Source organism: Phoenix dactylifera, chromosome 13 (genome assembly GCF_051530095.1).
Source record: "Phoenix dactylifera cultivar Ajwa chromosome 13, Ajwa_hap1_PhDact_Kaust_v1.1, whole genome shotgun sequence".
NCBI classification, from domain to species: domain Eukaryota; kingdom Viridiplantae; phylum Streptophyta; class Magnoliopsida; order Arecales; family Arecaceae; genus Phoenix; species Phoenix dactylifera.
The window spans coordinates 27,857,879-27,869,600 of NC_143202.1; the positions used below are offsets into that span (position 1 = coordinate 27,857,879).

Consider the following 11,722-nt stretch of genomic DNA (forward strand, 5'->3'; position numbering starts at 1 on the left):
AAAAATTAGATAGTTGGTCCACCAAAAGACCAGCTGCATATAAAACCAGCTGCAGGGAGGCTGACAGTATTATAATTTGGTGGACATGGTGAAGAAGTGAAAGGTATGGACACAGGGTGCCACTCTAAAGAAAAAGATCCATGGGAGAGTACATTACTGTTCCATGGCCCTTGGACCCCTTGTTTAAAGCTTCTGTTTGCGGAAAGGACTAATGGTGTGGCATGGCTTTTAGGTGTGTTTGACGAGGCATGGATGCTGACCCAGCAACAGAGGTGATAACACCAAACAAATCCATTTGAAGGGGGGGAATTTAATACAAAAGTGGGTTAGCTCGTGGGCTGGGGCAAAACATAAGGAAAGGTGTGCTCGTGAGAGGCCCTGGGCAGTCGAAGTAAAACTCGAGCCCACAGGGATGAAAAGGAAGATGACAAGACCGACCTCGACATTTTTTATATCATATAGGGGGAGTTGAGGGTGCTTGTCTTTTATTGGATGCTGGTTTCGTTTAGTACTTTGTAAACAATGTCTGAAGAGCCCAAAAGAGAGCCAATGAGGGGGTAAAGTCGGTTACAGGGAGTGGAGTAGGAGTCAGTGATTCTAGCGGGTTCCTTTTATTTTCCGTCTCTCTCTCTCTCTCTCTCTTTCTCTCTATTCACACACTTTTGAAACAAGGCCACAAGGAAAAGATCTTCTCTATAAAATAGATTAATTCCAAAGGTAAATTATTACTTGTTAGGGTGACAAGAACACATTTTCCTGAACAGCAATATGAGAAGGAAACCCATGAGGTCGAGGTCCAACTTCATATGATTCAGTTTTATAATAAAAGGTACTTTCAGCCCTTGGCCATACTTGAAGCAAAGCAACCTGTGATTCTTTCTCTCTCTCTCTCTCTCTCTCTCTCTCTGGTTTAAGAGGATATCTCTCTCGATCTCAGAAAAGCTGCAGCTGAGTATCTCAGGGTATTACATACGTTTTCCTTCACTTCTATAGATGATATTTTAAAAGTTCTTAAAGCTGTCTTTCTCCTAAGGGTTCATCTTTATATCTTTTGCTTCGTACACCGCAGAAGGACGAGGTTTGATTAAGGCTTGGAATTGAAGCAGAAGTTGAAGGAGACACATGTAGAGCATCATTGACGAGAGATAGGAATAGTAGAAGGAGGAGAAATCTTCTCGGATGGCAAATCATAGTGCTGGTGAAACTGGTCTTTCAGAATCTGGATCTTCAAGTCAGCCTCTGGCTTATGGATTTCATGGCATCACACCTGCTGCCACCAATTTCTTGTACTGTTCAAATTTCTTCATGATCACGTCTTCTTTTTGTTCTTCTCCTCCCCTTCCTCCTCCTTCTCCACCGTTATATTATTTAAAAGCACCAACAAGGTCCTTTTCTGAAGTTAACTATTCCTTTATAAAAACCATAAGCTTGCATGTCTGGCTCTTCGATGGTTCTCTCCTCCCTCCACTTATGTGTCTCTTTTCAAATCCTTCATCGGTTCTTCTCCATTTCATGATCTACTTTATCTTCTCCTTCTCCTTTTCTCCACTCCTATGTGTTACCTTTCTTTGGGATTGCACCTTGTGCCACCGATTTCATAAACTTTCAGCCTGATCTATTCTCAGATTTTCTTTTCTTTCGGTTTTTTTCAAGAAAAAAAATATCGCTCCTCTCCACTAATTTCATAAACTTTTTCTAATTTTAGTGATCAGGAAGGAGCTGCTTATTTTTGGGAGTTGGAAGCGGCTCTCATGCATGGAGTTGCTGGCACTAGAAGTGATGAAGACAGGAAACGTAGGCCCCTCACTCCCGTTTCTCTTCCTCTCTCAGCATAACCACCTCTAAAATTGCACTCCTCTCATCCTTCAGCACAGATATGAAAAGGGTTGAAATGGTCTTCACAAAGGCTGCTTTGCCTTTTCCTACCATAGTGATCACATGAGGCAGGAGAGTTTGGATTGTGTGATCCCCAGTACTCACAGAAACATACTCTCTCTCCCTCAGTTGATTCCAGTGTTCCATTACTAGCTCTCGCCACCCTTGTGGCAGAGGGAAAGGAATGAGTTCCCTTTTGGAACACTGACTGTACTTTAGTCTATTTCTTTCTGATTCTTAGACAGCTTTACTTGATTTCATCTCCTGCATATCCTCTCTTTCTCTCTCTTGCAGCCTTTTTCACAACCAGACCTCCTACTCTTGAAATCTTCCCCTCATGGCCAATGAGATTCCAACAAACTCCCAAGGTATGGTCTTGCCTTTTGACTTGGGCTTTTTGATGCAGAAAAGGAGAATAGAAGTAAAGAGAGCAAGGAATGGGCTGTTGCCCCATTTAGGTCTCATGGTGCCCCCCTTTCTTTAATGCCAACAGGAAAACTCACAGCCAGCTGAGAGCACTGATTCAGGATCAGCCCAAAACACGATCTCCCAGCCGGACTCAGAGTCCCCAGCTGTGAGCATAAAGGCTTCCTTAGAGCAGCCTTCAAAGCAGCAGCAGCAGCAGCAGCAAGGGATGATAGCCGGCGATGCCCCCAGAACGGCAGCTGCACCACCAAATCATCAACCCAGGACCCAAGAAAAGGTACTGCTTCAATGTTTGCCTACCCTCCATTATTACAGGCCCAAATACCCAAAAAATCATAAAGAAACCAGGCCAGCATTTAAATCTCATCACTTATCCCAGATCTCAAGATTTCAGCACCTGCTAAAATATATATATATATGGATGTTTGACCAGAGGTAATAATTCCAGGAACAGTAGTTGTCAACATAGATCCCAAGGAGAGACATTACTGCTTGTTGGGTTGGGATGTCCAATCTCCACGATTCCCAGCGTTTTAACTGTTGATAGCTTTCTTCAGACAACTATTTATGAGTGCTGTTCTTTTTTGTTTGGTACATAAGTCCGTGTCTTCTTTCAAGATGAGTTGCTACCGTTGCTGGTCGGTACATTTGCCTTTCACCATAACAACCAATTTTGTTCACCATAAATTTGTTGTATTAACTAGTTATAAATTTACAAATTACCTCAAGGGAATTTTGGTCTCCAGTGAGTTTTTGGATGGCAATAATTATTGAACTGGACTGAGTTGGATTGGAAATCTAGTATATATATTTACTAAGAATAGATGATTATTCCTTTTGCTGTCACCTAACCAAAGCTTCAGTTACTATTGAAAACTTGGAACATTCCAATCACTTGCATCGTTGGTCACTGGCCTTCGTTTTTAAAAATATATATATATATTATTTTTTTTTACTCTTCTTTGATCCGGTCACATGATATTTGAAACCATTATCATACATTTCATGTGGCAGAGGAGGATGGCTGGGTCAACCGCAGAGGAAGATGGAAAAATATTAGATACGAAGGTCGTGAAACCTCTCTCTCTCTCTCTCTCTCTCTCTCTCTCTCTCTCTCTCTCTCTCCGAGTCCGGGTAGGTACCTGGGAACGTTCACATGCATGGAATTCTATCATGCATACATACATATACCCAGGCATGCACATTCAATTCGTGCCTGCAGACATGCATGTGCTTTTAACATTCATGTACATGCATGCATTCATGCATGTATGCAAGGCTGATTAAGTCCTCTTGCAACAAGACAAAGCACTTTTATTATCACATAGGACATCTGACATCTGTGTCCTAATATATCGATTGACGTTCGATAGAAGGCAGCGTTTGGCCTGTAACCCTCCGCGGTTTGGTGGAACATTTGAAAAACATCCAACTCTATAAAACATTTTGTTGATTTATAGCACCAAAGTACCTCTCAAAAAGACTTACATCACAAAATAAACAAAAAATATATGCCATAGGATGGCAGAACCTAATCATGAGAGTAAAAGATTATTAAGCTTAAGTGCTTTTTTTTTTGTTAATGACAGACCTTGAGACGCTTAGCTCAGAATCGAGAGGCAGCGCGCAAAAGCCGACTGAGAAAGAAGGTGGTTTAATTTCTAATCAGCAGTTCTCATGCAGAAATTGTTCAATTAGAGCTGCTGGATCCTTAGAATATTTTGAGGATAAGATCCTTACAATATGGTTATCTCATCTCTTCCATTTTGACAGGCTTATGTACAACAGTTGGAATCCAGCAGAATCAAACTTACTCAGATAGAACAAGATCTCCAGAGAGCACGATCGCAGGTAACACTGAGAAGATACAAATATACTCTTCTTTTGTTCTTTTTCTCTATATATCAGATGTAGTTCGACATGTTTATTTCATTAAATATGGATGGTGTTTAGGGTCTGTTCTTTGGAGGAGCTAGTGCAGATGGAAATATCAGTTCTGGTAACAACCCCATTTCCTCTTCATAATTAAAAAGTTTTTTATTCCATAAAATCTCTAACTTGGATAGATGTTAAGATTTAGATATTATCATCATAGTGATGTTTGCTCATATCTGTAACACCATGATCTCTCCCCCCCCCCCCCCCCCCCTCTCTCTCTCTCTCAATGTATTTAGACTCTTTATACGAAATTATATTATTTACAGCTGCAGCAATCTTTGACATGGAATACGCTCGATGGTTGGATGAGAACTACAAGCACATGACAGACCTACGTCGGGGGTTGCAAGCGCACCTCCCCGAGGGCGACCTCAGAGTCATGGTGGATGAATGCCTCACTCACTATGATGAGATCTTCCGGCTGAAAGGAGTCGCTGCCAAATCAGACGTCTTCCACCTCATAACTGGGATGTGGACTACTCCGGCCGAGCGGTGCTTCCTTTGGATGGGTGGATTCAGACCTTCTGAGCTGCTCAAGGTCTGAAAGCACCTTACCATAAGTTTCCTCCATCATCTCTTCGCTCTTTTTTTCCACCAAACAGTTGAAATATTTGCAACTAAATTGCACCCACTGTTCGCTGGAATTTTGTCTTGATGAGGTTCTTGTTGAGTTCTTCGTTCCTTTTGTTAGCAGATTATAATACCTCAGCTGGATCCGTTAACGGAGCAGCAGCTCGTGGGGATCTGTAACCTTCAGCAGTCATCACAGCAGGCTGAAGAGGCCCTCTCGCAGGGCCTCGAGCAGCTCCATCAGTCCCTTGCAGATACGGTGGCTAGCGGGTCTCTCTGTGAAGGCACCAACGTCGGCATCTACATGGATTCGATGGGCGTTGCACTCGGGAAGCTTGCCAACCTCGAGGGATTCGTCCGACAGGTCCTCCTCTTATTCCCCACTTGCTTTCTTGAGCTCCGTAGGCAGTCCTTGTTACTGGGAAATTATTGAGAGCACTAAGTTCTAATCTTTCACATAAATCATGGAAAAGAGTGAACGGGTCCTGATGTGTCCCTGGTCGCTGCTTTGCTTGCATTCCCATCAACTTGGATACTAAGCAACTTCTACGACAGCATAATTGTTTTTCCATCAAAGATCCTCTTGTTTTTTTTTTTCGAAAAAAAAACAAAAACAAAAAGGGTTACTGCTAATATACAATAAAGAACTACAGATCAACATATATTACAAATTTCGATTTCAAGTGATGAAGAGCTATTCTCTGAAACAAGTTATCCTCAAATAGTTTAGCAAATCTTATCGCTAATTTTGATAATAAAAAGAAACATCTTCAGAGAATTTGGACAACTTCCCTAAGAACTCACATGAATATTATACAGGACAACTGACTTTTTATGCCTTTTAATTTATTTTTTTTTAATTCTGATGTTGAATTTTCTTAAGTTTATGCGTCTGTTCGACTAAGTCTTTTTGAAATTTTTGTCAAAATACCACCTTCTTGCCCTTGACTTCGTGACTATACATCTTGGACAAGTCTTTGAGGATGAAAAATTTCACAGCCTTTGGCTCTCATATTTTTCTTTGGGAAACCAGAATTCTTCTTCCAAATCCAAATAACAGGAATAGCAGGGGCTAGGCTGGCAACCTTCCATTCCACCAACTACAGGCTGAGACCTATATATTACTGCGTGGCACTCTAGAAACTGAGGGCAAAATTATATCCTTACAAGGTGATTTGAGTACATATTTAGGTACACCTGTCCCGTTTTAATAAAGTTCAAGGACTATCAAAAATTGAATATTTACCTTCAGTAGGTCCTCGTATGCATTATTCCTTTGTCCTTTCTTCTGTTTGTATCTAACTCCCCTCTTCTCTCTCTAGCTTGCTTTCTTTTTTTTTTTTCTTTGGTGCTTCCAAGAGACCCATCAAAATCAAAAGCTACATGATTTCTTTTTAAATCCTATGCGCCTTGAAGAAAGTTTACAAGTTGCTATCCATGTACATAAATAAGAGAGGACCAAACGCCGTAACCTTCTGTGTCATTGGATACGGCCATATGTTCCTTTGTGTCTCGCTTATACACCACAATATTTGAATACACGTAGGCCTACGAGGTCTCATTCATCTCTCCGGAGGGCCAGGAGGGACATATAGCTGCTTGCTGTTCACTACCTGCTATTAGTCTAAACTTGTTATGATGGACGGTTCTGAGTGTAGAATTAAAGATTGGCAAGGCTTTTTGACGATGAAAAGAGTACGAGATATCAATCATTGAACATAAAGAAATACCAATTATAAAACTTCAGAAAATATCAAGACAATTAATCATGGCGATTCTTTTTCAAATGTATGATTGGAAGAGTCCAAAACTCATGAGCGGGACCTCTTCAGTTCAACTCATCCCATCATTTTTTTTCTTCTTCTTCACTCTGCCTATAGTTCATTCATGACACACTGTATTACATATGATAGAGATTAGTAATAAAAATATAGTTTCTCTTTGAATACTTTCAACTTTTAGAAGATCAGCCTTCATTTTTTCTTGTAGAGCATATGAAAAGAATTAATTGATCTGAAGAAGGGGACATCTTGAGAAAAAAAAAACAAACTTCTCATGATTTTTTCAGTATCATGTCGTTCTTTTTTCATTAACTCAATTAACAAGCTTATGATTTGTGTAGGCTGATAATTTGAGACAACAGACTCTTCACCAGCTGCATAGGATTCTGACGGTCCGGCAAGCAGCAAGATGTTTCTTTGCGATTGGAGAATATCATAGCCGCCTGCGTGCTCTTAGTTCCCTGTGGGCTTCTCGTCGCCCTCGAGAGTAAGCTTCCATGCACCTCTTACAGAAATTGGATCATAGTTTCTTCCTGCAATATAAGATTTCACTTGAACACTTACATTTTTTTCTGGTGGTCAGTTATAACCATACTTTATAAAACACAAGCAAACGATTGGTGCAATTTGAACTCCATCACCTAGCTTCCTTTAATGATTTATGATATAATTCACCCACTTGAAGGCCAAGAATGGAGAACCTGATCCTCCCACCTATAAACAAGGATGAAAGCTATCTTAGCATCAAAGAACTACTCGTCCTTGGGCCCACAGGATCCAAGACTTGACCACCCCCACCTAGATGTGTTGGGCTTGGCCTTTTCCCATGATGTGTCAATCCACTCTCTTGTGATTTGCTAGTCAAAAATAAATTAATGAACTGAACTTTTATCTCTTTTTCCATTAAAAAACATGAAATGATTTCTGTTTACTGTGTTGTAATCTTAATTGGAAGCTCAGAATTCATTACTTGATCAAGATTAACCTTGCTGTGGTCTCCAACCATATCTGATTCAGCTGAAGTGCTTTTGTCTTACGGTTTTAAGCATCCTTGTTGACATCATATATTTTTAGACTGTAAGGTCTCGATGTTATATTTCTCGCAAGCCACATCTACTTTGTTCAACTCCTGGTCACGCAGGAAGATATAAATAATGATGACATGATGTAGTGTTTGTATCAGGAATTTGATCACCGACGGAAGCGCCTGCCCTACGACTGCCGACCTACAAATAATTCACCAGCCAGTTCACAGTCATTTTTCTGCCTTCTAACTAAGCCAATTTAGAAGATAACCGACACCATCCACACCTGGTTTCTGCGCTTGTAGCAATGTCGGCAGCAGCAGGAGGGAAGAGGAGGGATAGAGAGAGGTGGTATGTTATGTGATTAATCTCATGTTACAGGAGTTTTTTACTTAGCCAAATTTTAGCAAAAGAGGAGCTCTTGAATAAGATGGAGAGGCTGAGAACAAAAGAAGATGAGCTAGGCAAGGACAGGAATGTGGGTTTCGTTCTTCAATGATGAGTATTTTGAAAGGCTAAGTATTCTATCACAATGTAGATAAGAATGAGCACTTTTTTACCATGATAGTCCTATATTCATATATTTATATCTCTGTGTACCTACTATCCTTATAGGATATAGTAATGCTGGATATGTCAGTCACTGCTTGTTGGGAACGAGACAAAGTAGGAGGTTAATCTTTAGTGGATGTTTTTATTTGTAAGATATTGCCACAACCAACTTTCCTCCTTTGAAAATATTTTTTATTGGATACGTGGGGGCTCTGCCATGGCTGTCTTCCAGCCAAGGTATGGATATATAAATTGTGGGTGCTGGTGCCACATAGAGCCATGGGACCCAACATCTGGACCAGGGGCAAATGGACGGGCGATCCATTTAAAAAGCTAAAGTTCAGCAGATGTTTTTGATGGTTTCCTCCATACATTTCTTTTGGTTTGGATTCTCTGTTCCCTCTGCTGGTTGAACAAGTATGGTGGGGGAATAGGTCATGGTAGAGGCGATCTTGTGAGACTTTGTGATGGATGCTCTTTTGTCATCTCTCGCCTCTCAGGCTACAGGCGCAGTGAACTTTTTACCAGAACCATTTGCAGTGAACCTGCAACAAGAACCTTTTAAAGCTACTCTCTGTCCTGTGGCTTAAGTCAGGCTAAACTGCATTCCAACTGCATAAGAACTGTTGAATTCTGTGAATCATGTCGAACCATGCAGATCCACACTAATCCACTCCCTCTGGACTACTAGAACGCCAGGCTAAGTTGGCCAAACCACTTGAGAATCAATATTCTTTTCCACCAATCAAATGAGTGCCAGGTTTCTGAAATGTACCAAGTATGATGCTCATAGATTTGCTGTCATTTTTTTTTACTTTTTCATTGAGTGAATTGGAGATGTATTGGCCTTTTATTTTGGTGAATTGGAGATGTGTTAGCCTTCCTACAGAACAGGGATTTAAGAACAAGTCTGTGTTATGAGGATAACTAAGTGCGAAGGAGGAGCAACAAACATAGTAGGATGCAGAATTGTCTAATCTGTACAAGGATGAAGCCCTTTATAAGAACAGGTCATGGGGAACACTACAGTAAGTTAATCAATAACTGCACAGAAAAAACAAATTGGTTATTGTTACAAGTTTTGATCAATATGCATATTGGGAAGTTAAATTTGACAAAATTAAGAATCTGTCTGGTTGATGTAAAAAAAAAAGCAGACATGTAAGTATGTGACATAAGCATTTTGCTGCAGAAATTAAACAAGACAACGAAGTGAGATTCTGAAGATTAGTTGAGAACAAAGGTAAGTCTTTCATCATGGGAAGTGATTTAGAAGTAGTAACTGAGATCGTGTTCTTTTCGAAAGGTGAATTCAAGAATCAACATCACAACCAAAGTTGAAACAAGAAATGAGTCGGATAACTAACAGATGAATCAAAGAAAAAATTGACATGAAGGAACTTAAACCAATGACCTCCGGCTCTAACACCATACTAACGACACACTTGACCCAAAAGCTAGTTGGCTGCAAATGGGTCAGCAGGTATGTCTTGACATATCTTTTATGCTACACAGTTGGACAATTATCAGAAACCAAGAGCTGAATGATGAAGTTGAAAAATAAGATAGGCTGATTTTAGAGCTTTGCATGTGTGATAATAACATGGTACCATTTCAGCATAGTTGCGGACAACAGTGCTTGAATCAGAAGTGGAGGAGCACCAACCAGTTCTAGCAACAATGAATAAGAGCAGCAGCCATGAAAAAAATATCATCTACCACAACCCAGAAAAGCTGCATTAAAATTCCATAATGATCTTGCAAAGCTGCCTTTAAAACAGGCATCTCAATCCCACAACCAAGAGAAGCCATCAAGTGCCATATATCAACCCACAGCGGTTTCTCCTTTCCATAGGTAAGTTAAGTCTGGTCCTAAATTGCCTCATCTGCAGATATCCTCGTTAGCAAACCCATGGGAACAAATTCCTTATATAAGGTCTAACACAAGACTCTGATCAATTTTGTTATCTAACATATAAGTCAAAGTTTTGATCTGAAAAGTAGTCAGTTTCCACCGCCAAAGAACTCAACTTCGAAGGATGGAAACGCAGGAGTACTCCATGTAGTTCTTTAGATGAGCGAAATAGGCACTTTCATCAAGCTGTCAGCCTGTCACTTATGGAATATAATAAACAATTGCTCAGACAACTGATCGACACAAATGATAGAAGTTCAGGAACACAAAATATATAACCCTATCAAAGTTTGGGGTCGGCTATATGGATGTTCTTTTCTATTCATTTCTTATATTTAGTCCAATCCCATCGCCATTAAAGAAAATATCAGTGATGTCAGTTTATATGTTGGTTAATAGAACAAGGAACTAGAATAGACATTATCAGACAGTGGAAAACCATGGAGAAATTGTCCAGGTGTGGATGATTAAATATGATACATGCTTTTTAGAAGGTTTGACTGGCATCTGAAAGCTCAAGTTTACCTAATCATAATTAAAGAAAGAAAAAACTGTTAATATCTTTGCAATTGTCAAAAGTGAAAAATATGAATTCTAAAGCTTCGCTAATTGTTGACAAAAGATAAACACCCTGTCAATTACCAGGTGCCTGTCAGAAATAGGTCGAGATGGAACAGCGCGCCTGAAGAAAAAAGTTCTTTTGATAAGAAAGCTCAAAGTTTGTTGGGACGTTTCCAAATTGTATTCTTACACTCCTTGGAAGGATAGGTGTTTCTGCAACACTTGTTGACAGAATCAGGTGTGCAACACACGAAAATCCACCAAAAAGAAAAATTCTGCATCAAGCTGGTCAACAAAAGTTTCTACTGGAATATCGTGTGCGCGCCTGCATTCTACAGATAACTGCATTTCTGAAGCTCCTTCAAGATTTAAATATGGAAGATAATAATAGCAACAGCACCTGATTGTCAACTGTTATTTTTGATTAATATCACAGCTGAAGGTTCAAAATAGACTAGAAGAAGACAGAGTAATGCACACGACGCCAGGCGGACAAGACTATCCAATATCAACACAGAAAAGGGAATGAAGAATTACATTCCTGATTCCACGCTGTTTGTGGATTTAAACATAAATCTATAATGCTAAGAAAATAATGCCATTGGACTTGTACCAGTCCTCTGATAGGTATCAGGGAATCAATTAAACTGTGGCTACTTATCCTCCTTTTGACAAGCAGCAGTATTTGGTCCATTCCTCCTAGTTTTTTCCATGATAAGCATTCATTCTAATTTGAGGCCTCTTCTTTGACCACCTCTCAGCATCTTTCCAGTCGTCAGCCACACCTAGAGCAACTAGAAGTGCACACGTTACACGAACACTTCTGCCATGACCTGTTGCATGATTGACCATCCATCAAACGTGACTATAAGTGGGAAAAATATTTTCAATGGTTCTCTCAACAAATAAATGTGATGATAATGGAACAACAAAACTTGATTATGAGAGATTACATAAGAATGAGTTCATCAGGCGAAAGAAAAGGAGAGAGTAACTATTCCTCTGGCATTACTGAAGTACAAATTCCAAACATAGATAACAAACTTACAAGAAAATCAATAGGCCAAAACATTGAGTAT

At 39.9% G+C, this 11,722-nt stretch overlaps 1 protein-coding gene across 11 annotated transcripts; it reads left to right on the forward strand.

Moving 5' to 3' along the window:
- Window positions 1–490: 490 nt before the first annotated feature.
- On the forward strand, window positions 491–8,369 carry LOC103703223 (transcription factor TGAL5-like). 11 transcript variants are annotated; one of them, XM_088709643.1, is made up of 14 exons: window positions 521–620; window positions 765–962; window positions 1,070–1,286; window positions 1,706–1,794; window positions 2,170–2,243; window positions 2,369–2,578; window positions 3,316–3,369; window positions 3,891–3,950; window positions 4,075–4,152; window positions 4,255–4,300; window positions 4,506–4,777; window positions 4,934–5,173; window positions 6,932–7,077; window positions 7,774–8,369. In XM_088709643.1, the coding sequence occupies exons 3-14, from the start codon at window positions 1,180–1,182 to the stop codon at window positions 7,862–7,864; spliced, it is 1,467 nt and encodes a 488-aa protein (XP_088565769.1). In that variant the 5' UTR covers window positions 521–620; window positions 765–962; window positions 1,070–1,179; the 3' UTR covers window positions 7,865–8,369. The 11 variants fall into 11 exon arrangements, with proteins under 11 accessions (XP_088565775.1, XP_088565773.1, XP_088565769.1 ...); XM_088709641.2 differs by having other exon boundaries at window positions 765–829; window positions 7,762–8,369; XM_088709649.1 differs by lacking the exon at window positions 3,316–3,369 and having other exon boundaries at window positions 491–620; window positions 765–829.
- The last annotated feature ends 3,353 nt before the right edge of the window (window positions 8,370–11,722 follow it).